The sequence below is a fragment of the Thunnus maccoyii genome, chromosome 15 (assembly GCF_910596095.1).
Source record: "Thunnus maccoyii chromosome 15, fThuMac1.1, whole genome shotgun sequence".
Taxonomy (NCBI): domain Eukaryota; kingdom Metazoa; phylum Chordata; class Actinopteri; order Scombriformes; family Scombridae; genus Thunnus; species Thunnus maccoyii.
In genome coordinates this window covers 2,954,379-2,978,104 of record NC_056547.1, presented here as the reverse complement: position 1 = coordinate 2,978,104, position 23,726 = coordinate 2,954,379, and the positions used below count along the sequence as shown (strand labels likewise).

The 23,726-nt window shown below is 38.0% G+C and overlaps 1 protein-coding gene across 4 annotated transcripts in view; it reads right to left on the bottom strand.

Moving 5' to 3' along the window:
* Positions 1-1,852: 1,852 nt before the first annotated feature.
* Positions 1,853-23,726, bottom strand: part of tmem65 (transmembrane protein 65) — a 48,528-nt gene continuing 26,654 nt past the window's right edge. The window contains exons 2-10 of one of the 4 annotated variants that reach the window (XM_042436233.1): positions 21,634-21,678; positions 21,018-21,085; positions 20,776-20,830; positions 14,955-14,997; positions 13,466-13,571; positions 12,890-12,992; positions 9,327-10,632; positions 3,802-3,992; positions 1,853-3,416 (exon numbers count right to left, since the gene is read on the bottom strand). In XM_042436233.1, the coding sequence (XP_042292167.1) occupies positions 10,583-10,632; positions 12,890-12,992; positions 13,466-13,571; positions 14,955-14,997; positions 20,776-20,830; positions 21,018-21,085; positions 21,634-21,678 (470 nt within the window). In that variant the 3' untranslated portion in view covers positions 1,853-3,416; positions 3,802-3,992; positions 9,327-10,582. Of the gene's footprint in view, positions 3,993-9,326; positions 12,993-13,465; positions 13,572-14,954; positions 14,998-18,054; positions 18,402-20,775; positions 20,831-21,017; positions 21,086-21,633; positions 21,679-23,726 lie in introns of those variants that run through there. The other 3 variants (XM_042436232.1, XM_042436234.1, XM_042436235.1) reach the window with 3 other exon arrangements.

Sequence of the window (23,726 nt, the reverse complement as noted above, 5' to 3'; positions counted from 1 at the left end):
GGAAAATGACAAATCTGAACCAAATTTGACTTTTCGTCCAGTATCGGTTGGAACGTTGACTTGTTAAGGCCAAGAATTTTCTCATAGTGCCACATTTTCTTTGCTTGGGAAACTGACTGAAGCGTTTCTCCCTTTAAAAACCTAAAAAAAAAACCCTACAGCCTCTTGCAAGTTGAGAACTGTCGCAGCCAGGATTTGCGCTTCAATAATTCCAGTTAAGTTCCAGTCTGAAGTTACCACTGGGAACCACTGGGATGCTGATTCAAGATCATTTCCTCAGGGCAACTTCACTATGTAAGAGAAAAGATGAGCAAGCTGTACAAGGTCAAGCAGAAATGGGTTGTAAAGGAGACAAACGTTGTAGTATTGGGAAGACTGTAGATGATGCAGGTAAAAAAATGTTGGAAAGAGTTAACAATGAAGTGGAAGGAGTATTTTCAAAAAGATCAAAGCATTATTTGTATGTACATATTTATATTTTGATGTGTTTGAACGTTTTTGTGTTTGTCATACGTTCCTTTTACATCCCCGTAGTCTCCCATTTCCACTAAAAAGGTGCCAAAAGCCTGTGTGCTGAATTTAACTTAAATATTCTATATTTAATTGAAAATATGCTGGACTTGTTCTTCTCTGTAACAACATAGATAGGGGAGGGTTTTTTTTGATAGAGAATAAAGGAAGCCTGAAAGAAAAACTGAGCTTCAAACGCAAACTGAAAGAGTATTTGTATATGTAGGGTAGCATATTAAAGAGTGCTGTGTAACCCTTCACAACTAAGGAGTTTTGTTGTTACAGTTATTAATACCACATACAGTAGATCGACCTGCATGTTCTTAAACTTTGCCCCAAATATAAATAATCATTGTAACTCCTCAATTAGATTTATAAGTCAATTAAACTCATAATTTCCCAGCAGTGGATGTAAACGGTGTCAACAGTCGTGGATCAGGGGTTTGTTCCAAAAAGCAGGTTTTGTGAAAACTCTCACTTTAACTCTGGGTTAGTTACTGCCGTGTCTTAACTCTGTCAACCTAAATCTGCTTGAAGGCAGGTTTCATTCAACAAACTCAGTTTTTCTGTCTCCTCCCGTCCAAGCTGAGTGTGAGGTGAGCTGTCACTGTATTGATATTGATTGACACATTTTTGTCTGCTTCTTCAAACAGATTCAAATATTTCACACTGTGGATTCACCTTCAGCTCTGAATAAAATCTATGCATCACCTTTTTTGCAAGATAACGTTGTGCATGTTGATAAGAGGATCAGGTTGTCAGAACAGTTCCCCTGCACTGAAACATTTACCGAACATTACCGTAGTAGTCCAATCGCTGTTTTAGTTATCATATATATCATATTGGAAATTAGAGGTGAGCAGGATTGTGATGCAGCTGAAATAACTGGATACAATGTGTAAAAGTGAGTTGTTTTTTTTTTTAATAGGCTGCATATAGTCTTAGCATGTTTATAACATATAATAGTATTTCAACAGTATTATAACAGTATTTCAGTAACTTTTACTAAACATTGAAATGTGGACACTGAATGCTGTTGAGCCAAGATTTATAAGTAAAATAAACGTTTAAAAATTGACCAAATTTGACCAAATCGCTAAAATCATTATTATTAGGTTGGACTATGAAGTTACAATCAGATCTGTGAGTAATGTCAGATTACAGCTGTATAAATATATTTTAAAATGTTATGTAATAATATAAATTAAGATTCCACCACTTTGTCATCCATTAAGGAAATTCAAGCCTGGTAAACGATCAATGCAACACATTAAATTAAATTTAATAGTGTTAATACTTATTGACTCGTTTCTCCTGCTCAGCTCATCACTACTGCTGCGTTAAAAGGATCATTATAAAATTATTATAATCATCATTAGTCCAGGTGATATGTGAAAATTATGTTCACTTTTTCATAAAAGCATGAAACTTGGGACACTTGTACAGTTTGGGGCCGTCAACGTTTTCAAAAATGGAGCCATCGCAAAAACACTTTGTGGCGGCCATTTTGCTTTCTGGCATAACTGAATTATGTATTTTGCACCATATCACCTGAACCAAACATGATAACACAGAAAAGGTGATGTCTACCCCCCCCCCCCCCCATGTTTTGATGGTCAAGGATTACAGTAATACCATATACAACATCATTAACTGTTCAGGTGAATAGTTAATGGTGAATTCAGTAACATTGTGAGAAGGATTATATATCTCAGAAGATGCAGAATGAAATTTCAATTAAATTTCATGTAATCTTTAATTTTCAATAACTCTCTGGGTGATTATATTAATGTCGACAAGGGGGAAGCATTGCCTGTCAGACCCGTGATGGGACCCTGAAAAACTTCTTCAAACATATAAAAATATATAAAAAGCTCCATTGATCATGATTTTATAGAACCATACACGAGTTTAAGTCTTAACATACTGGGAGTTGATTGAACTCTGATCGTTTGTTCAGAAACTGAAAACTTTCCCATCTCAGGTTCAGAGTTTGTTAAACCTGCTTTTTGAACAGATCCAGGAACTGCAGACGTTTACGACCTGATAGATGAAGTCTGTTGTCAGCTGTTGATGGTGGGTCATTATTTATTTACTTTCTTTTTGTAAATTGGTCTTTTATTATTGTATTTTTTTTTAAAGCATTTACTTCCTGTAAAGCACTTTTAAAACAGACAAAAACTAAAAATGATTACCATTACAGCTACTATGAATTATTGTTGCAGACAGACGTGATCTGTGAGTTTGTTGGCCTTCACCTCTTTCCCACTTTGTTGTTGCATCTTGCTAACCGATCAACTACAGTATGTAGCGACTGTACGCTGTGCATTAGCAAACACTTTAAAGTCCATGGTAGTAATAAAGGTTGTTACTGCAAGTTCCGTGTTACTACTTAGCTGTAGTAAATGGAGTATTGTGGAGTAATGTATTGGTCTGTTGTAGTAAAGCCTGTGTGCAGATGGCAGGCTGTATTTAGCTGGCACACATATAAACAGTTGTGGACTTATTTTAGTGAAACTACTCAAATAAAAGCTTCAGTTATTGGGACAGTGTACTGCAGATACCTGAATTTCATTATTAAGTATTTTCATTCTGTCAAACTTGATTACATTACTGATTTTAGCATCCAATAATGCCCCAAAAGGGTGAAATACCAAAATAAAGGTCAGTATTTTGAAATTTAACCATCAATTTTTTTCATTTTTGTAGAATCGTTTCTCATGTTTCTCATTCTCTGGTGGTCTAAAGAACAAATCTCTTTTGGCTGAGGTAAACTAATGTGAACAAAGCTAAACTTAAGTTGATTCTGTGAAAAAAGGAAATATCCAATACTTAACTGGAGGAAAAACCAGTAAAGCCTGCAGGTCAGATTGTAGTGGATGAACAGTCTGAGCTTCGGCACCAACCTGAAAATATGTTTGAATTTACAATTTATTAGAGAAATGAAATATGACAATAGCTAGTAAACCAAAAAATGATCACAGATGTTTTACAAGGTTGAACATGTGAAACTGCTTTAAATGTTTATTTCTAAGGCACTTCAGAGACTTCAGACTGGTCATCCGCTACCATATAAAATGTTCTGTATGACTTAAACACTACAGATAAATCTCTCACACCTGTCTTCAATATATTTAGCTATTTATACCATGTTATATGATCTATGAGCTGGGTAACTAGCTCATAGATCATATAACATGGTAAGCTGGGTAACCTAGTTAGCCTAGTGAGGTAAGCTAGGTAACCTAGTTAGCCTAGCTTGCTCTAACTACATAAAATGAAATGACTTACCATTTCAGAAGAAAAGACAGTCTGCAGCTGTGTGAGATTCAGTGTCTTTCTCAACACTTGCTAACATTACTAGACCTCAGTCTGCCTAACATTTGACGTGACTGTCCTGCGAATGAAAGACGACACAACCAATTCCTCCGAAACAGCCATAAAGCCTTTGAGCAAGACGCTGAACTCTGCTTTGGATGTGTCTAAAATGGAAATCCAGACACTGTTAGTTCACTGTCCCAATACTGCGCAATAAAAATGAAAAAATGGAGAATAACCCAAGTATACCAATCTCCACTTGAAAGTGTACATTTATTATTAAGAAAGAGAACAGGTACAAAACATTTTTAAAAGGTGTATAATCTGGTCTGGAGTCTAGCTTGCATTAGTCCTAACTGTTTGTGCTTATTAGCCATCAAACACACAGAATATTGAGGTTTTCAGATGGTGGAACACAGACTCTGGAAGCCATGTTGGAGGCCGTTAGATATCTGGCTGCCAAGATTATATTTCTACATCTACAATTCAGCTGTTTTAAAGGATTGAAACATAATTAATTTTCAAATTTGATGTTTTTGTATATTTTTTAGCTTTCTAAACATCAGTAGTTTGTTTAAATCAATCCAACTTGGACGCTAGGCTAATGTACCGCAGGTGTTAGCAGAACCTAGCGTTACTAATTGATCAGACCTTTCAGTTTTTTTAAGATTATTACTGAATTGTTTTACAGACACGTCACAATAAAGTTTTTCAGCTGGATTTTGTAAAATTGTATCACACTGACCTCCATGATGGCGCCAGAAGATGCTAATCTGTGACCCAACTGAAAATCTTCTATTCGCTGTAGTTAAACAGACGATAAAAAATAACTAAAATCAGGCCCTGCTGCGTACTGATATTCATGTGTAACTGCAACAAATATATAAACCTCTTGAGAGCTTGTAATTATTAAATGTCAAATAGCCCGACTAGTTAAGAATCTGACTTGTGTTAGCGGGTGATTAGCGTTAGCATAACAAGCTGAAATACACAATCTCCCTTGTTGATACTAAATATAGTGTCATCACAACTCAAATTATTTATGTATTTATTCATTTTAAATGTTATCCATTTTATTTTTAACTCCCAACTGTCCTGTTGAGCATATAAAACATATTAACAAATATATTTAATATGCATGTTGTCTTTTTTTGTTTAGTTTTTTTTTTTTGTACTGGAGCTAATTATTTCCTCTGTTGGTCTGCTTCTACTGGACCAGAATGCTTTTTTAGATGCCAACCATCATCCAACCTGGATCGTTAATGTTTTGCTATTTTTGTGTGACAGCAGTTTGACACCCTGTATGATGACTGAAGCCTGTCGGTTTTATAAATATATATATATACGTTTTCACTTTTTTTTTCCCGGCGCAGGTTTTCCGGATACAATCGTGTAGCTGATGCGATAACAAGCGTATGAAGCTGAATGTTGGAGCCTGTGAGGACTAACTGTGTATTTTATCAATGATCTGCGTGACGCTGACACACACTGGAGGATTAGAAAAAGTGATTTTTAAACACATAAGATTCTGGATGAATGTTGTGAAAACGTGCGAGGAAATCAATGATGTCACCCTTGGAGACCAGAATCAGGTAAAACCACTACAGTGTAAATGTAACGTCAGACAATATTTATAGTACATCTTTTTAGCAGCAATCATTCTAGATACAAGTTAGATCCAAAAAAATCACTTGAGCTGTCTCCAGTGTGTGTGGATTTCTGTCCTTTAGCTGTAAGTAACAGCGACTCTCCGTTCAGCCTTTAATTTGAGACAAGTTGCCAAATTTCTTACAGTATTCTAAACGACGCTCTGAGTTTGATTTTTTCTTTTGTATTTATATGGAATTGTTTTCCTGAAGCCATTTGATAAGTGGATACTTTTAATTTGACAGTCAAATCGCCACTTTCTTTTAAGGTAAATGTTTAAAATAGGTAACGACATTATGATTCTCTACCTTTTTTCCTGGTATGTATCCATTTTTTTAGTGATAAATATCAAATTTTGGACTGTTCATACCACATAGTTTGATCACAGCCTTGAAATTTCAGTTTGTCAGGAGACACCAGATAGTTGCCAAGAAGATTTGATTTGAAGTTGGGGAAGAAACTATGTCAAGCATTTACTCTGACCAAGAACGGTCAGGCTTTATGGCTTTAAGAGACCTTTCACCATCTGACTAATTTCTGTTTTTTGTTACTTCATAGTCTGACTTTTATATTTTAACATTCTTCCAACAATAAGCCGCTGAAACGTCCAAGTCTGACTGAGACTGACGGTTCTTGATCAGCGTTAGAATTAAGGCTTTTATTTGATAGGTTTCTCCACAGCTGAGCCATCAGAGGAAAAGCTTATTAAAAACTGAAAGCCTCTACTTTGCTGAGCTATGGAGGTAAAAAAAAAAAAAAATCATTAACAAGCCTCGACTCGCTACGGCCGGCCTGAGGGATTAATGGAAACCATTTGAGACAAAAGAGGAAGTTCAGCATTAAAGCCCCAAAGGATCCACAGATATCCTCAACTAAATAATGTGCACATGGTGCTTTTTTTTTTAGTGTTGAGTTAATTGGCCGTCGGGTTCTGGTGTCTGGTGATGATTTTAATAAAGATTCAAAACAAAAACGTGGCTTGTGTGGATCATAAACCAAAGCACTTAAAATTATTTAAATGTCAGCAATTTGGCCACCAAATTGAGTTTTTAAAGTTTTAAGTCTTACACTTGGCAAGAACACTGGAGAGCACTGAGACTAAGACCAATATGTATCCAAAGATATCTGAATTTAGTGGACATTATCCATTAATGGAACAGAAACAAACTGTAAATGTGCCAAAAATATGGTGAAATGTCCTTTGTAGAAGGTAAAAAATGTAGTAAAGGTGTTTTGGTGATGGGAAATAATTTGGACAATGAAAAGATTTTTAAAATTAATTTAATGTAAAAGCACTAATGAAGTTTCCTTTGTTTTCCTTAAAATCACACATGAATTTAAAACTGTTTAACCAACAACTCAGATGTTTAGATTTCCAACAGTTATGGATAATACGATGGCGACCTTTTACCAAATTTCACTTCAATTTGTTCAGAAACTTGAGTATTTTTGCTGACAATCATCACCAGTCAATAGGGTATCATTTAATCCATTATTAATAAGCATTTAAAAGTATTGAAATGAATGACGCAGTATTTGTCAGACGTGTCTGTCTGTGGTATCTGAAGTTATGGCAACCTGTTTTATTTTGTTTGTTTTTAATTAATTGGGCCGACTCGTTTCTTCACCTCTGGCTCTTGATAATTCTGTATTTTATGTTTTATATTCAGTTCCTGAATACTGACTGTCTCCTATCTTCTATGTATACCAGTTGTTTTGGCTAAATAATAATAAAATCGTAGCATAAAATGTGCATCTGATGAACAAGGAAACTTGTGCTTTGCTTTTTCTTACCGTCTCCTCACTGACTGACTTTATTTATTTTAAATGTTAATTTGCATTTTAGATTGAAGGTTCACTGATGAGTAAAACTTCATTTAATGAGGATTAAGTTGGAAATATTTGGTTTGACAGAATTTAAAATGATGAGAGAGGTGATTCATCTGCTGATTAAATGTTAGTGGCAACACAAATCGTTGCCGTATTATTTTATTATTATGATATTCAAAACTAAATAGTAATTGAGAAATGATCTAAGTTGTTTGAACACCTTACTAAGGTCTAAGAAGATTCTCTAACTCTTACTTTCATGTCTGTTTTCTCTGTGATAGAAGTAGAAACCTCCATTTGGGGAAAAAAATAAATCAATTGATGGGAAATCAAAAATAATCAACCTTATGCTTTGAAGTTCCAACCAAATTTGGCGATTTAATAAACTTCTGTTGAGAAAGATCTTTTCCAGATCATTAATTCTGAATGAGACTCAATTAAGCGTTTATATGATCTCACAATTACAATCATGACAAGTTCTTATCTAATAAAGTTTCATTTTGAAAGCAAACATAAGGAAGAACAGAGACTCAAAAGACTCACAAAGAAAAAAAATGTGGAGGAAATATGTGATTTGCAACATGCATGCTGGGATACATGTTGGTCCATGACCCTGAACAGCAATAAGCCATTGTAGATATGTATTATATATATTCCTGCATAGCGTTTCCATTTTTAGGAGAACAACATGAGTTAACAAGGTGAGATCATTTTTGTGAGGTGTTACACTAATCCTGACACTAATCCCAGTTCTAATCAGAACCCCAATAAAAGGGGGGAAATGTTTTCATGGGAGGACAGAAGGATGCAGAGGATGTGTTGCTGTTCTGCAAGCAAAAGTCAATATCTTTCACTAAGAAGCTCTTTTATATTACGCTGATTCAACAAGCTAAATATAACTCCTCAGCATTTTTACGATGTTGCAGAGGAGGCAGAAAACTTCAGTGACTCAACGGAAAAGTTACACAAACCGTCCTCCTCCTCCTCCTCCTCCTCTCTCTGGTCATAATAGATAAGACCTGCCCACTCGAAGGCTGGAAACCAATCAAAATGACAAAGAACTGGTTGTATTATAAAAACAAACATAAGTTTAAGGAATTTATTTTTTTAGTTTATTGTATATTTCTAAATATCGTTTTGGAAACACTACCTACATTCAGGTATCAGTGCAAGTATTAAAAACTATTTTAAAGTCCTCTTCCACTCAAAAATGTGTTCTGCTTGTATGTTTGAGCTTCATGGTGCAGAATGATGAATGTGCAGTTTGACACTAGAAGGCTGTTTGTGCTTGTACCTTAAATCTGATTGTAAAGTGTCTACCAACAACACGGTTTAGGGACATCACAACTAGTTTAAAAGCCAACAAAAGTCTTTTCTACTTCTTTAAACATGTCTGGTGGGGATCTAGCAGTGACCGCCCCTCCAAGCATGTAGGACAATCTACGGTGGCCAAGAAACTCACAACAGGCCCTCTCTAGAGCCAGTGTTTAGTTTGTCCGTTCTGGGCTACTGTAGAAACATGGCGGTGCAACATGGCGGCCTCTGTGGAAGAGGACCTGCTCCCTCTGTAGATATAAAGGGCTCAAAATCTACTTAAGACCAATCAGCTGTGTGACCACTGAGTCTAGTTTACATTATTAATTTCTAATTGACATTGTGGGTGTATGTGATGTGCTGTTGTGTGTAGCTTTGTATTTTATATAGTGTGTTCTGTGTGTTTTTTTGGGTTTTTTTGCTTTGTACTGTTGGTTGTATGTTTTGATTGTGGGAATTGTTATGGTATGCTAATTAGCTTCGAGCTAACTCCTGCGCAGTGCATCTTTATGTTTAACACTGTACACTGTCCTGATCAATAAGTCAAACAAACCAATCATTCTAAGTTAACAAAAACATTGATTATACACTAATTAAAACATTAAATTATGCACTAAATTATACATACTGCTCCTTTAAGAAAGGTCTAAAGATGCATTTAGTGCTAAATGTGACTAATGTGAACTTACAGTTTCACATGTTCTGACCTGAGAGCTGCTCCAGTGTCTCCAGTGTCCCTCTGATGTAAGTTAAACTGGTTTGCTGCTGGACTCATCAGCTGCTGATGACGAGTAAACTTCAACTGACTGAGAAGACAAAGAGCCTCAGATCACCTGGTGAGTCAGAGGTAAATACTCCCAAAAGTATTGTTTTATTTTAAATTGCACATAATGTTGCAAAATACACACATTGTATATATATATATCCTTCGACATCACTGGTTTTTATATTACATACAGTACGTGTATCAGTGCACAACAGCTGCTGCTGTTCCAGATTGTCCACAAGATGGCAGCACAACACAGCATTCCTTTAACTGACACGATGAGATTAAACATGTTTGTTCAGATGCTTCAAAACATTTCTTCTCTCTCTCCTCGCATTTTTCTTCTTTAGAGAATGAAATTATGCAAAATATCATCATCATCATCATCATCATCATCATCATGAGCAGAGAGAAACAAAACAATACACGCAAACATCAGATGATAGAGAAACACACAAGTTCAGGTTGAACAAGGTGAAAAGAGCAAACTGTTAATCAATCCTTCTTGACAAATTTCCCTACATGATTTAAATTAGTATTATAACACTTCCTGTCGTCTTTCTCTTCATCCTCCACCAGAAATCTCATCTAATGAGACAGACCGACAAAAAAAAAAAAAAAAAGTCCCTTGAGGCTTTCACAGTTAATCCAATGACAAATTTAAACGATCTCCTTCTGCCAGAAACTCATTAAAAACATTGTTCAAACATTTTGTGTGTCACCAGTCACTCCAAGGTTCAGCTGTTTGCAAAAAAAAAAAGTTCCCCCCCCACAGACTTTAATTCCTTTTGATTTTGGGGGATTTTGGTTGATCGTTACTCCTAAAACTCTAAAAAACCAGCAACATCACAGCCGGTATTACAATGGTTTCCTCAGGTTTTGGCAAACTTATCAAGGCAAAGATATTAATGAGTACTCTTTCCATATATTTTCTGACCTGTATAGATGATAAACTGAGTTATATGTTCTCATAAAGTCCAGTTCTGAAACTCCCGGGTTGCAGTCCTACACTTCCTACACTCAAATAAATAGGTGGACAGTAAAAATAAAGCTCTGCATAATAAACTGGATATAAACGACTGTAAATACAAGAAGCATCTTGTAATTGTGCTTAAAGCAGCAGAGTTGGAGAGCAGAGATAAACTGAAACTTCTAAACTGACTTTTGATGATACAAACTGGTTCAAACTGCTCGGCCTCATGTGGCAAATCCTGAACCATCTGGAGCTTCAGGTCTGATGAAACAAACTAAAAAAAAAAAAAAAACTAATTACACAGACGGCTGGAAGCGAGTCAAGTGTCAAGAGAGAGAAAATAAAGAAAAAAGATGGTGTAAACACAGAGAAACTGAGAATAGTGTGTATATATATATATATATCGCCACTAGGCACCTTCTTCAATACTCAACCTGTACAAAACATTTAAAGACTTTCCAGCATATTAAAAACCATCTGATATGGAAATAAAAAAGTGTGATTATAGAGCTACATCAGTTCTTCATGCAAAACACTAAAAACATTCCCATCGAGGTAGCAGTTGACACTGTTCCTTTAACTTTCATTTACATTAGGTTTGTTTTTTGTTTTTTTTAAAGTTTAAAGACACACAAAACAGCTGATACTTCAATATATAAAGTGACTTTATATTTGTCACTATAAAACAACTGCTCAGTTTCAGCTGAAATAAGGAGAAAAGTTTGTAGTTTTTGACCCAAAAATGAAGAAATCAATGAAGTTTCCAAATGTATAAAGTGTCTGCTGAAGATAAAAAGTCATGTGCTGTTGTTTTGAGTAAACTTGAGTTAAAAATAATAATAATAATAATCAGGCAGTACGAGACAGTCTGTTAAAACATGTGAAATAATATTACAACTGCCAGAGCAGTCGGTTCGTATCTACAGTTGGTGTTTCTTCTGTCAGGAGGGGAAACGACCAGTCAGCTGCTAAAACGATGAAAATTAGTAGATTAGATTATTATAAAAAAAACAAGACGTCGTCTAATACTCAGTTGTAATCAGCAGCTGAAGCTTTGATGTTTGGAAAAGAAGAAGAAGAATCTAAATTACAGCCGACAGCTGAGACGAGTGATCGTTTCCCGTCCTGCGAGCTACTCAGGCAGCGTTCACGCATCGACGTCGGGGAGAGAAACCCAACATCTCCTCTCACTGGAAACCAAACTGATCTGATTCAAAAAAGAAACATTTAACTCAAGACTCCTTTAATTCCTGTTTTCAGTGCGTCGGACTTCGGACTGAACCACAGCAGGAAGGAAAAGCTGCTCACAGTCTTTAAAACTGGGCTCATAAAGAGGAGATACAAGCACCAGACTGGTTCTGCATCTGTTAGGGATCCATCCGACGTCTCTCATGATACCAGTATCCAAACCTCAGTTCAGGGCATCGATGCCAATTACACATCTGATACCTGTGTTCTGTTTTTGCAGATTTATCCCCCACTCACTGCTACTCTCACTGTTATTATGGTGGAATTACTGAATTTTAAATTCATTTCAGCACATATATCCATATATGAATGGATAGATCAGATCATCAAGGTTCCAGGGATATAGGAAGAACACTGATGGGACATTCTGAGGATTATCAATGTCCGAACATGTAATGATGGCGCCAAACGAATAAAATACAGATATTTCATTGATTTGATCTCTCTGATTGTTTTAAGTCGAGTATGAATATGTGATGTGACATCATTCTGATTGGTATCAAGTTGTGATGTCACAGCTCTCTTATATGATGGTTGATCTGACACAGACATGGACGTAGCTGTGAGAATCGACTGGTTTACTTTTACTGGAAAGAAAGTAAGAAGTTTGATGATTACGATAAAAGAAAAGAGGCCGGTGTACTGTGTCAGACATGCTTTGAAAACACCTTTCTGAGGTCAGATTAGCGGGGACTGTGCACGGCCGTTTCTGTTACTTTCCTTATCTTAAACAGACATTCACGCTGTGATTGGCAGCTGTGTGGAGCGCAGCGAGTCGTCACAGTTTTAACTCGTCTCTCTAACTGTCACTTTTAATGTGAGCAGCAGCTTTCAACACTATGAATGTGTTCCAGGAGAGACTTTCTAAAGTCACGTTAACTCAACAGCCAGCAGCTCTTCTGCTCCGTCTTCAAGTTTAGCCGTTCAGAACAACTGTAAACAGACTGCAGAGAAGCATTCAATTAAACAAGATTAATATGCAGGATTTATATTAGAATCATAAATGATAAATTCCCTTTTTTAAATGAGTAAACTCTCATGGATTTGACATATTGATTTAACAAATGTCTCATGTCTTGAGGGAAATACCAGAGCCTGGAGCACCAGAAGAAGTTATAAGTGGATATTTGTGAACGCTGCCTGAGCAGGAGGACGGAGGAACACCCGAACTGTAAATACTTGTTGTAAAGTTTGACATCAGCAGTATCCAGTTTGTAGGTGTGGCGGTGTCGTGTGCGTAGCTGTAGTGGCTCGTTAGGAGGAGTGTGACGCCGCGTCGTCACTGGGCTGCGCTTTGTTTTCTTTCTCCTTGTCGTCGTCGTCGCTCAGGAAAAATAGCGGGAACATCCCCAAAATACAGCCGATGGAAACTCCGATAGCTTTACCCTGAAGGAGGAGAAGAAGAAGACGTCATGTTATCAGATCTCAGTTTTAAAGAAGCAACTTCGACAAACTAAACAAACTAAAGGAGGAAACTACTTTCATTAGTGATTAATATATCAATTACATTCTGATTTATGTAGTTTTTAAGTCTGTAAAATGTCTATGACTCTATGATCAACGCCTCTAGTGTTGCTTTTCCTGTATATTCTGCAGTCATCTGATTGTATATTTTGATGGTGAACAGCAGGTATTTCATACACGCTGACGTTTTTAACACAACATCCAGAAAAGCAAAGACTCTGTGCTCCTAAAGATCCTGCATGCATGTGGTCCACACAGCTGATTTAAGCTGCAACCAGACCAAAGTCCGCCTGGTGAAATTTACTTCTTTTTCAGAAAACAGGAAGTAGCGTGAGTCAGGACTGTGAGGGAGGTAGCGAACTCCCACAGAAACAGGAACCCGTCTGTATTCTCACCATGTGCGAGCTGACCCTGGTCTGCCACATGTCCGCCTGTTTGGGCGTCATATCTGGAACCTGCATCCCCAGTTTGGACGCCAGAGCCTCCACATAACCTGCAAGACTACACAGACACACATATATATATAATTATAAGGACATTTTATGACAGTAAAACATCTTAAAATCTTATCTTGAGAGGATAAGCTTGACGTTATTCTACATTTTTTAAATTGTAAACAAATCCCATGAAAAGACAGTCTGTGGCACCCAACACCAAACCAACTGGTTCCTACTGGAGACATAAATCTTCTATCATTTTTTTAGAAAGTCTCAGTAATTTCCTGAAACAGCTGGACACTGTAGTTTTTAGAAAATGTTACGCAAACAAATATTTAAGTAAACAGTTGGGGACAATTTTCAGTCACAGATTAAAGTCTGAACTAAAATAATATCTTTTTTTTTGATCAAATGTTTTATTTTATTCAAAGTTTGGAAAAAGACAATGTACAATAACAGCCAATGTAACACCAGGATCCCCCAGGACCCTCTAGGACCCCTCGGGACCCCCCAGGACCCCCCCAGGACCAACGACTGCAAGCCTTCAGCTGCTGACACCCACAAACCAATTCCTTAACTCTGATTACACCAGCAGCAGGACGACTCTGAGTAAATTACATCTAGCATGAACATCCAGTCGCTCGTCGAGAGCCTGTCGGGATGTTTCCGCCTCATAGAAACCAATTTCTCGACCGCAGCGAGAATCAGAGTCTTTCCTGGCAGCTGAGATGCATCATTCAGGAGTAAAAGCAGTTACGGATACGGGTATAATCAAGGAGAATATGTCTGATAACTGCGAGGACACTCTGTTCCAAACACGATGCTCGACAGGCAGGAATTCCCAGAACATGAGGAGGAATGAATCAAAATTAACATGTATTTATACTAAAGTTATACAAAAGTGACCACAAAAGATTCAGAAGTGAGTAGTTTTTCCAGATTTACGATTAAAGTGTGAGTCATTTTCATGAATCAGCCCCCAAATATAATCTCCCATCATCATATCCAGTGATTCATGTTGGTTTTTCTGACTTTATGTAAATAAAAATGTGCAGATTTGCCTGTTTTTCCTTTGGAAATATGTAAATTTCAAAATATCACCATCCTGGTCACAAGAACAAAGTTTGGAGGGAATAATAAGAATTTTCTATATATTTTTTTAGGTATAAGCTATTAGGAAATAACACTCACTACTCACTATTAATAAGTCTGAGTTTGTGTAAAAGTCTGTGAATAAAACAGAAGGAATTAAACAGAAAAAAAGTCCAATTATTTACTTTAAATTTTAAACTAAAATGAGCCAAAACAAACATCACACACAGCAAAAATCCCCTACTTTGTTCATTTGCAAATTGAATTTAAAACGTGACACACAGACTACCTTCGTCTGTTCTAACCTGCGCTCGTCTTCAGCTGTAAATAAAAACAACATTTTAAGGCTTCTTACCCGAGACCTGCCAGATCTGAAACCAGGTTCCCCAAAGCAGCAGCTGCAAGAACGGAAAGAAATAAGAAACACTTTGATTTTCTGACAGTCTCTGATGAAACACACAGTGACAGGAGAGGAAAACACATCACATAATATAGTATAATTCCAACACTCGCTTTCCAAACTAATTTATAACACGTAAGGTTTAGTTCAAGGGCTCAAAATTGGCATGTTTTGATATAATGTGGTTTTAAAAATGGAGATCTTCCTCTCAGGGTTTTCTCTCAGAGAGCAGGGATGTTTGGTTTTTAAGAAACTTTAAAAGGATCTATGATAAATCTCTTACTGAACCACTAACTAGGATTTGGATGTTCTCCGTAGTCAGATTGTCCGTTTCTTTGTTATCTGTTTAAATCTGTAAAGGTCAGTCCATCTTAAGTGAGCCCGGTCATGTGAAAGAAAACTGAATAGTAGGTTATCATTTTATAAATCATTTGTATATATATGTTACAAATGTTTTCAAACCAAAGAGTCGATGTTTCTTATCAACTGAATGTGACGTAATGTCATTGTCATTTTGGGGATACGTGTTGGTGAAGAAATCTGACTCCTAGGCTTGTTGAACTCTTGAACTTGTTTCTATCTGAGGATTGCTTGCTGACCTCTGGGGTTAGCTAGAGATATCTTTGTCTTAAGCCTTCTGTTTTAGGGACTGTGTGGAGGTACCTAGACAAGCTAAAGTTTATTGGTATTGATTGACCATGAGGTCTCTGTTAGATTGTGTGACCATACTTGTTTGTAAGAAGGTGTAACGGTTTGTTGAAGTGTCCATTCAGGGACCAGGTATAAAACTGTCTAGTTTGGGTTCAGAATCTTTAGAAAAAGGGCCAACTGAACAACATGCTTTCTCTCCAAAAAATACAAGATGATTGTATTTTTGTTTGCGTTTGGACATTTGTATAATTGTTACTGATGATGTGATGGATTGTACAGTGTCTACAACTGCTTCAACAAGTAACAATGTTAAATGTGTTCTTTATGTCTCAATGTGCCTCTTTCTGGATAGAACATTTCCATAACAGTCAGGTTAGGCTAACCCATTGTCGCTAACTTCAGGGCTAACCCTCTTCACTTCAATCAACAGGTGGCAACAAGACACAGGATCTTGTCTTGGGTCTTGAGGAGTTGTTGCATTTATTAACAGCCTGAACTGTTCATACAGTGTCAGATATTAACGGGGGCAAAAATAACCCAAGAAATCTCAGAAAGCCCCTAAAAACCATGATTGAGAGGCAAAAATCACCACCAGGATTTTGAGAAAAATAACTCTATATTCACCAGTTTAGTCGAAAATCCTAACCCTACATTAAACCATTATTTTATTTTCATTCAATTCATGTAATTTCCATTTCTGTCTCTAATATACACAAACAGCGTCGTTGTTCAGTCCCTGGCAGAGGCCAAACAACTCTGGACCTGCAGTGAAGTTGGCCGTTACGATTGACCCCGTCACCAACACCGCCCCCAGCAAATAAGACAGCCAAGACAGTCGCTGCTTTAAGAATTGAAAAATGGAAAATAGACCAGCTTGATGATGAAGAGGTGAATAAGACGAGTCTCCTCTTCAGTAAAGCAGGCAGGGCTCAACCAGCCAAACACAGCCAGACAGCTAGAAGCTAATCACGACTAGAGACTTTGAAATGTCTTTGGTCTGGCGTGTTAGCTAACATTAACGTTAGCAAGTTAGCTAGCTAACGTTAATGTTACAGCCTACATGTGGGTCTTGCCAACTGGTGGGCTGATCAGTGCTGTTGACTAACGTGCACCAAGTGAAGAAAGCTTTTTAGTTCCAGATCTAGAACATATTTTTTATTTTTTCAGTCTCCTCGTCGAGTCTATAGTGTTATTTCATCCATACTCAAAACCTCAGCAGGGCTACATTTGGAGATGAAATAAAGCATGCTAAAAAAAAACCTTAAAAACTGAAGTTATTTCCAGAAGTGCATCAATAAAGAAGGAATATTACTCTCATTTTGGCTCTTTTGACAGTACTTGCAGTTACTAATCTGTAATTCTGTGAAACACCTGAGTTTGTGGCATGCAATGCATCAGATGCACAATGATGACATCATCAAAGTTAGACTGGTTTTGACATTATTCCCCCCAACTAGAATCTAATTAGATCAAGCCCATTAAATATTGTCACAATCTCATAACACTATAGTAAGTCAATTAATATCAGTGTAGGAAAAACCAATCGTCGATCATCCCTTTAATCATCGATATACAATCCGATCACCAATCGGCACAAGCCAAGAAAGTGGTGGCCTAAAGGTTAGAGAAGTAAGCTTGTGACCGGAGGGTCGCTGGTTCAATCCCCAAGACCAGCAGGATAAATCTGGATGGGGAAAGTGAAGAAGCAGCGCTCGTCTCTTCCTCATTACCACCACTGAGCTGCCTTTGAGCAAAACCCTGAACCCCAACTGACAGCTCAGTGGCAGTTGATCAGACTGTGGTTGAACTGGGCAGCTTCCGGGTAAAAATGTTTAACTGTGTGAATGTGATCCTGAAAAAGAGAGCACTGCTCTCAGAGAAACTCCCCTGAATAAAAAAAAAAAAAGTCCTACTCCTGACAGACTTTGTTTCGCAACCGCTGGCTTTTGATGGATTTAATTTACTTCTGGGTTTACTGGGACAAAAAACTCTGACAGAAATCCACCTTCTTGTGTGTGTGTTGACTTCTTCTTACCAGGGACTATTTCAATCTGACAGTTTGAATTTACAGCTAAGCCACCCTGATAAAAAAAAGTTTCATTTGCAAGGTGGATGGGCTCAGTCTTAAAGTGTCAGTAGGTTTTAACTGAGGTGGCTGTCAAACGGTTGAACAGCTGCATTAACGTCCAACACTCAAACCTTTCTGGCATCAGAACACCAGGGAAAATGCTGGTTTCAGCCTCTGAAAGGTGATGATTTAATGTGTTTCTTTGTCATACATGATACTAAACTGAATATCTTTGGGGTTTTGGACTGTTGTTTGGACAAAACAAGACGCTTAAAGTCACCACCTTTGACTCTGGGAAATTATAACGTCACTTTTTACTATTTTCTGACATTTTACAGACAAAACAATTAATCCAAAATGAAAAGAACTGTTAGTTGCAGCCTTACTGTTATCCACATATGAACTTTTCACAGCTATGAAACACTTTTTCCTTCAGACATGGTCATACAAACTAGTTCATATCGAGCATAACGTCATTTTTACAAGTTGTTTGAGAAGCTCAGACATCCAAAATGACACCTGACGCCTTTTAGAGGTTTTCTGGGAAAAGTCCAAGTGGGGGAAGACGACGTGCACATCCCATCTGGTCTGGGAACTCCTGAGGATCCTCCAGGAAGAGCTGGAGGACGTGGCTGCAGAGACAGATGTCTGAGCTACCTCGATTAGCTTGCTGCTACTGCAACCTGGACGCAAGTGTCCAAAAATTGATAAATGAACAACTGATCCAACTGGACAAATAACTGGTGGACTGAGGCTGTTTCATCCCTCCAACAAGCCCCCAATTTATTGGAAAACTTGAGAAACTCCTTGACACACCAGAGCGAGTAAATGTTCCTAAACTCTGCAGTGCCTTGTGGCATCTCTGCTTCTCTGTACATTCAAAGAGATGAAAAGCAGCGAGAGGAATCCTAACAATAGATCAAAGCAGTGAAACACAAAAAAGAGAGTCAGTAGGAGTGAAAGAAGGTGTGAAAGTCTTTCCAGATCAAAGAGCACCTTTGGAAAACCACCAATACACCAGTTAGCTCATTTCTCCGAAAGCCTCGTCTCTTTTTCTGCCTTCATAGTTTTACTGCCAGAAAAATCTGCTTCATTACAATTTAATTTAATATACAACATTAACAATATTTGGCAGCTATGCATAATTCACACTGTGGATTGGATTTTAACAAGGGACGGCTTAGGGTTTAGCAGAAAATATATTTGTTCGTGGTCATTAAAACTGTAAAGGTGCTAAAGATGTGTTTGTTTTGCCTTCAGCGGATCTCTGGAGGCATAAAGAGCGATGATGCTTGAAGCCGACAGCACAGAGTTTCCTGCGGGAGCTTAAACTCCAGATGGAGGCAGCAATAGAAGTTTCCTTCAAAAGAAAAAAAACGGCTCCTCGACGGCAAACGGAGAGTTGAGACGGCGATAAAGTCTCACCTCGTTTCAGCAGCACCTCTGACACTGATTGTGTATGACAGAGAAATGCCAGCTGATATAATAGAAGTCAGTAATAAAAGCTGGAAAAAGGTTCCCCGCTCAAATAAAATATAAAAATAGAATCAGTAAACTAGTGGAGCATCTCGGCGGGCTCGACGACGATGAGGCGAATATAAAGCGGCGCATGGATGGATAAAAGCATCACAGCAGAGCTATTGATCTAGAGCCCGTCCTCAGCCCTCTGATTTGCACTTTGCAGAGGAAATTGGGAGCCAAGTATCCATGGAAACGGAATAATCTAGCAAGTTGAGGAGAGAGAGGGAGAAGGCAAGCTCCGGTGCCTTTATGGTTTTCACAGCGTAATAAAGACCTCAGAACCGCACCCATGATGACAGCAGACTGTGTGTTGCAATAAAAGTGCAACGAGATCAAGAAAATTCATGAGATGAGAGTTTGTTTGTTTTTTTTAAGAGGTTTCAGGGCCTTTTTATACAGCTGGTGGCATCACATGAGCTATATGAGGGACAGAAAGGTTTTCAGACACCACATGTACTATCGGCTATTGGTGAGAAGATGTTTTGTGATGGATGTCTTCATCACTTCCTTTAGAACTACTGGTTAAAAGGTTAAATAACCGGCAAATGTCACTGGTTTTTGTGCCACTGGCAGTGAAGGGTTTAAAAATCTGAAATTGTTTAGTTAACTGGAAACTTTATTGTTCCTTCTGTTAAACAGTGAAGTAATGATGTGTCATTATCCACAAACTCAATACGTGTGTGATTTACATTTAAAATCTTGCACATTCTTTTGATACGTATTGATAGAAGTGTGAGGCTGAAACCAATTATTAATCAATCGATCCTTTGATAATCATTTAGTCTACAGAAGGTTATGAATTAAGAGAAAAATGCACGTTTCCCAGAGCTCAGCTGACTTCTTCTTTTCTTTCTTTTTTTTTAAAATCAACCGACAGTCTAAACCTCAAAAGATATTCCATTTATTTATGATATAAAACAAATAGCAAATCTTCACATTTGAGAGGCTGGAACTTAATTTAACTAATTATTTTAACACTAAATAACAAAATCCAGTTGTTAAAAAAAAATAAAAGGAGCTTATAGAAGTCAGATTAGGACTTATTTATAGATTTATAATGAAATCTTCAATGATATTTTTACATTAGCCATCAAATTGTCCATTTATAATATCCGCTGCCTTTCATTAAACCACATTGAGGGTTAATATTTTACACTGCAATGTTACTTTTATTCTCTTGTTTTATCTGTCTTATTCCCTTTTTAGCTTCTTTTTATTTCCAAATTTAACACTTTTTAATTGTTTTTATATGTCTTTTTACTTGTGTTGCTTTTATATTCTGTTTTAATGCCTTTTATGCTCTATGTAAAGCACTTTGAATCACCTTGTTGTTGAAATGTGCCTTATTTTGATGTAGGCGTTATTATTTTTTATTTAAATTGTGGTCATGTGCTTTTGGATTTCAGGATTTTATTGTTTGTCTTGTTCTTATTTATGTTTCTAACATCTTGGGAGCATGTTAGAATATCATAACATATCATAAGATCTATCTGTTTTTATTGTGGTTGAACTGGGTTAACTGGTGTCTGATCTTACCAGCCATGGTGGAGATCCCCAGAGTGACTCCGATGGAGAGTTCGATCTGTGTTCCCTGGAGAACAGAAGAGAATGAGTTGAGATGTTCATCCAGACGCAGCAGCGTTATCACACTAAACAAATAAACTCAAGAAAATTAGATCCAGGTTCGATTCCAATTAACTAAATCATTTTGTTTTTTTTTTTCTTTCAGGCAGGTAATCCCAGTTAAATCAATCTTCATTATGATGTAAATAACTTACTGCTGCGATCATGATGGCGTTATCAAGGAAACCAAATCCAACAAAGGGAATGGCGTTGTGGAGCAAAACTGCAAACAGATAAAAAAAGTAAATAAACAATTAAAACAGATAATCTGACATTTAAATTTAGATTTATTTGGATAATTTAACACATTAGAGGCTTTAAAAAGCAGCAAAGCAAATGATCATTTTTACTAATCTGGCTGGTAAATGAATAGATGAAGTTTAACACAATTATATTATTTATCTAAATTTATCTTTTTGTCATTTCCAAAAACAAGCAGAACTATTGTTTTCCAGGGTTTTAAGATGGTTTTCAGTGAGATCTTTCTCAGTTTCTACAAGGCCAGTAGTGAAACCAGTTAGGAGGTTAAATCCAGTTAACTACTATTTACAGTCTGTGTGTTTGTGTTCGACAGCTTTGATCTACACCATCAACGGAAAAAAAAAAAGTACAAACTATTAAAACTCGTCTATTTATGTGGGACATAAACAGTCAGGTCATAACTGCTGACATCATGGAAATACTGACAGATTCATTACAGGTTGCAGATTGTTTCCCAAATACAGAGGATTTGTGTATTAGTGTGTGTGTGTGTCAGATTTTATCTCTTACTATATCTGATCTGGGCTGCAGTCGGCGGCGAGGTCTCCAGAGTCTCTGAAAAAGAAAAAAACACGTCAGATGTTTACTTATTAACTGCTGAGGTTTGAGTCTGAGCTTCTGTGGCGACACGGAGACACAAGTTCGCTCATCACAGTCGCTCTCTTATGTTCAAAAATGTACACTTTGGATTGGAGTCGGTGCTCTGGCAGTAACTCCTACAGTGAAGCTGTTTCACATTCACACATTGTTCTGTAGTGGTAGAGAACAGATCGTCCCCCTCAATCTACTCAATCAAAACTCAACAAATTATGTCCTCGTCTTTTCTCTTTCTTCATCCCGACAATTACTCAAAAATGACAAATGATAATCTGTGTGTATAATATTCAAAATGATTACTTTTGCCATTTGATATGACCTGCATCAATATTTAATTTTAGCATGAAAAATGGTGCAGAAATGCTTGATAGTGTCAATATGAGGTTGTTTTTTCTTTTAAATGACAGAAGTCTGTATGAAGATGCATCATCTTGACCTGACGTGTCTCAAATGTCATTAAACCTTCATTAACTGGGCAGTGAAGACAGATGACGAACACAACACTGACATATCGTCACCCTTTCAGTTGGTAGAGATGCACCATATTGGATCAGATATGCTGATATTTCCAACTCATTGTGGCCGATTGCCGAGGCCGATATATGCACACATTTTTTTCCAGCTGGCTGAGGAGACTATTACACATGCAAGCATAGATTGTACTAAGTATGATCAAGAAAGACAATATATGAAGGAAGAAGTTAGGAAGACTGGAGTTCAAGAGCTCAGCATTAAAACTTTAATGAACCTGCCAAGTTGGTGGAGCAGTAGAGTTTTCACTGAGTTTATTAGACAGACAGGATTAATGTGTAGGATTTAATCTCTGGTCCACACTCCGGAGCAGAAGGTGGCGGTAATGCACCTAATACACTGGTTGCCAACCGCCGGTATAAACTAAAAAGAAGAAGTTTTTTTTTCCAAACAGAGTGGTACATCCTGTCAGCCGAGGTGTTTCCTGTCTGTGCTGCTGAACATATCAGCTCCTCCGCGGACTATTTTACCCTGACGGTCCCGGTGCTTCCTCCGCAGGCTGCGCTTCACTCAGCTGCCCGTCAGACCCGCTATCTTCCCACTTTAACCTCGGTGCTCCGGTTGGAACCACACGGAGAGCCAGAGCTAATGTTAGCTGAGAGGCTAGCGGAGCGTTAGCAGCATCATAGCCGCAGGGAAGCACATTCAGCTAGCCTCCACTAGCCTCCCAGCTAACGTTAGCTGAGAGGCTAGCAGAGCGTTAGCAGCAGCATGACTGGAGGGAAGCACAGCCAGCTAGCCTCCACTAGCCTCCCAGCTAACGTTAGCTGAGAGGCTAGCAGAGCGTTAGCAGCAGCATGACTGGAGAGAAACACAGCCAGCTAGCCTCCACTAGCCTCCCAGCTAACGTTAGCTGAGAGGCTAGCAGAGCGTTAGCAGCAGCATGGCCGCAGGGAAGCACAGCCAGCTAGCCTCCACTAGCCTCCCAGCTAACGTTAGCTGAGAGGCTAGCAGAGCGTTAGCAGCAGCATGACCGGAGGGAGGCTCAGCCAGCTAGCCTCCACTAGCCTCCCAGCTAACGTTAGCTGAGAGGCTAGCAGAGCGTTAGCAGCAGCATGACTGGAGGGAAGCTCAGCCAGCTAGCCTCCACTAGAAGAAGCAGCTGGTCTGACGGGCGGCTGAGTGAAGTGCAGCCTGCGGGGTAGGCACCGGGACCGTCAGGGTGAAACAGTCCGTGGAGGGAAGCACAGTCAGGCGGCGGAGGAGAAGGCGACATATCGGCCTCTCATTATCGGCAGAAAATGTTCATTTCGGACCGATGCCGATATTTCATTTTAGAGCTTATATCGGCCGATACCGATGACGTGCCGATAATATCGTGCATCCCTATCAGTTGGTATGTTGATCTTGTTTATTTGCACATCCAGCAAGTAAAGATAAACAATGAGCTGAGAGTTGGGGGAGCTTTGCATGCTGGGACGCAGATGAGTGAAATCAACAGTTGCTCGCAGTAAGATGAAGAATTAATCAAAGGT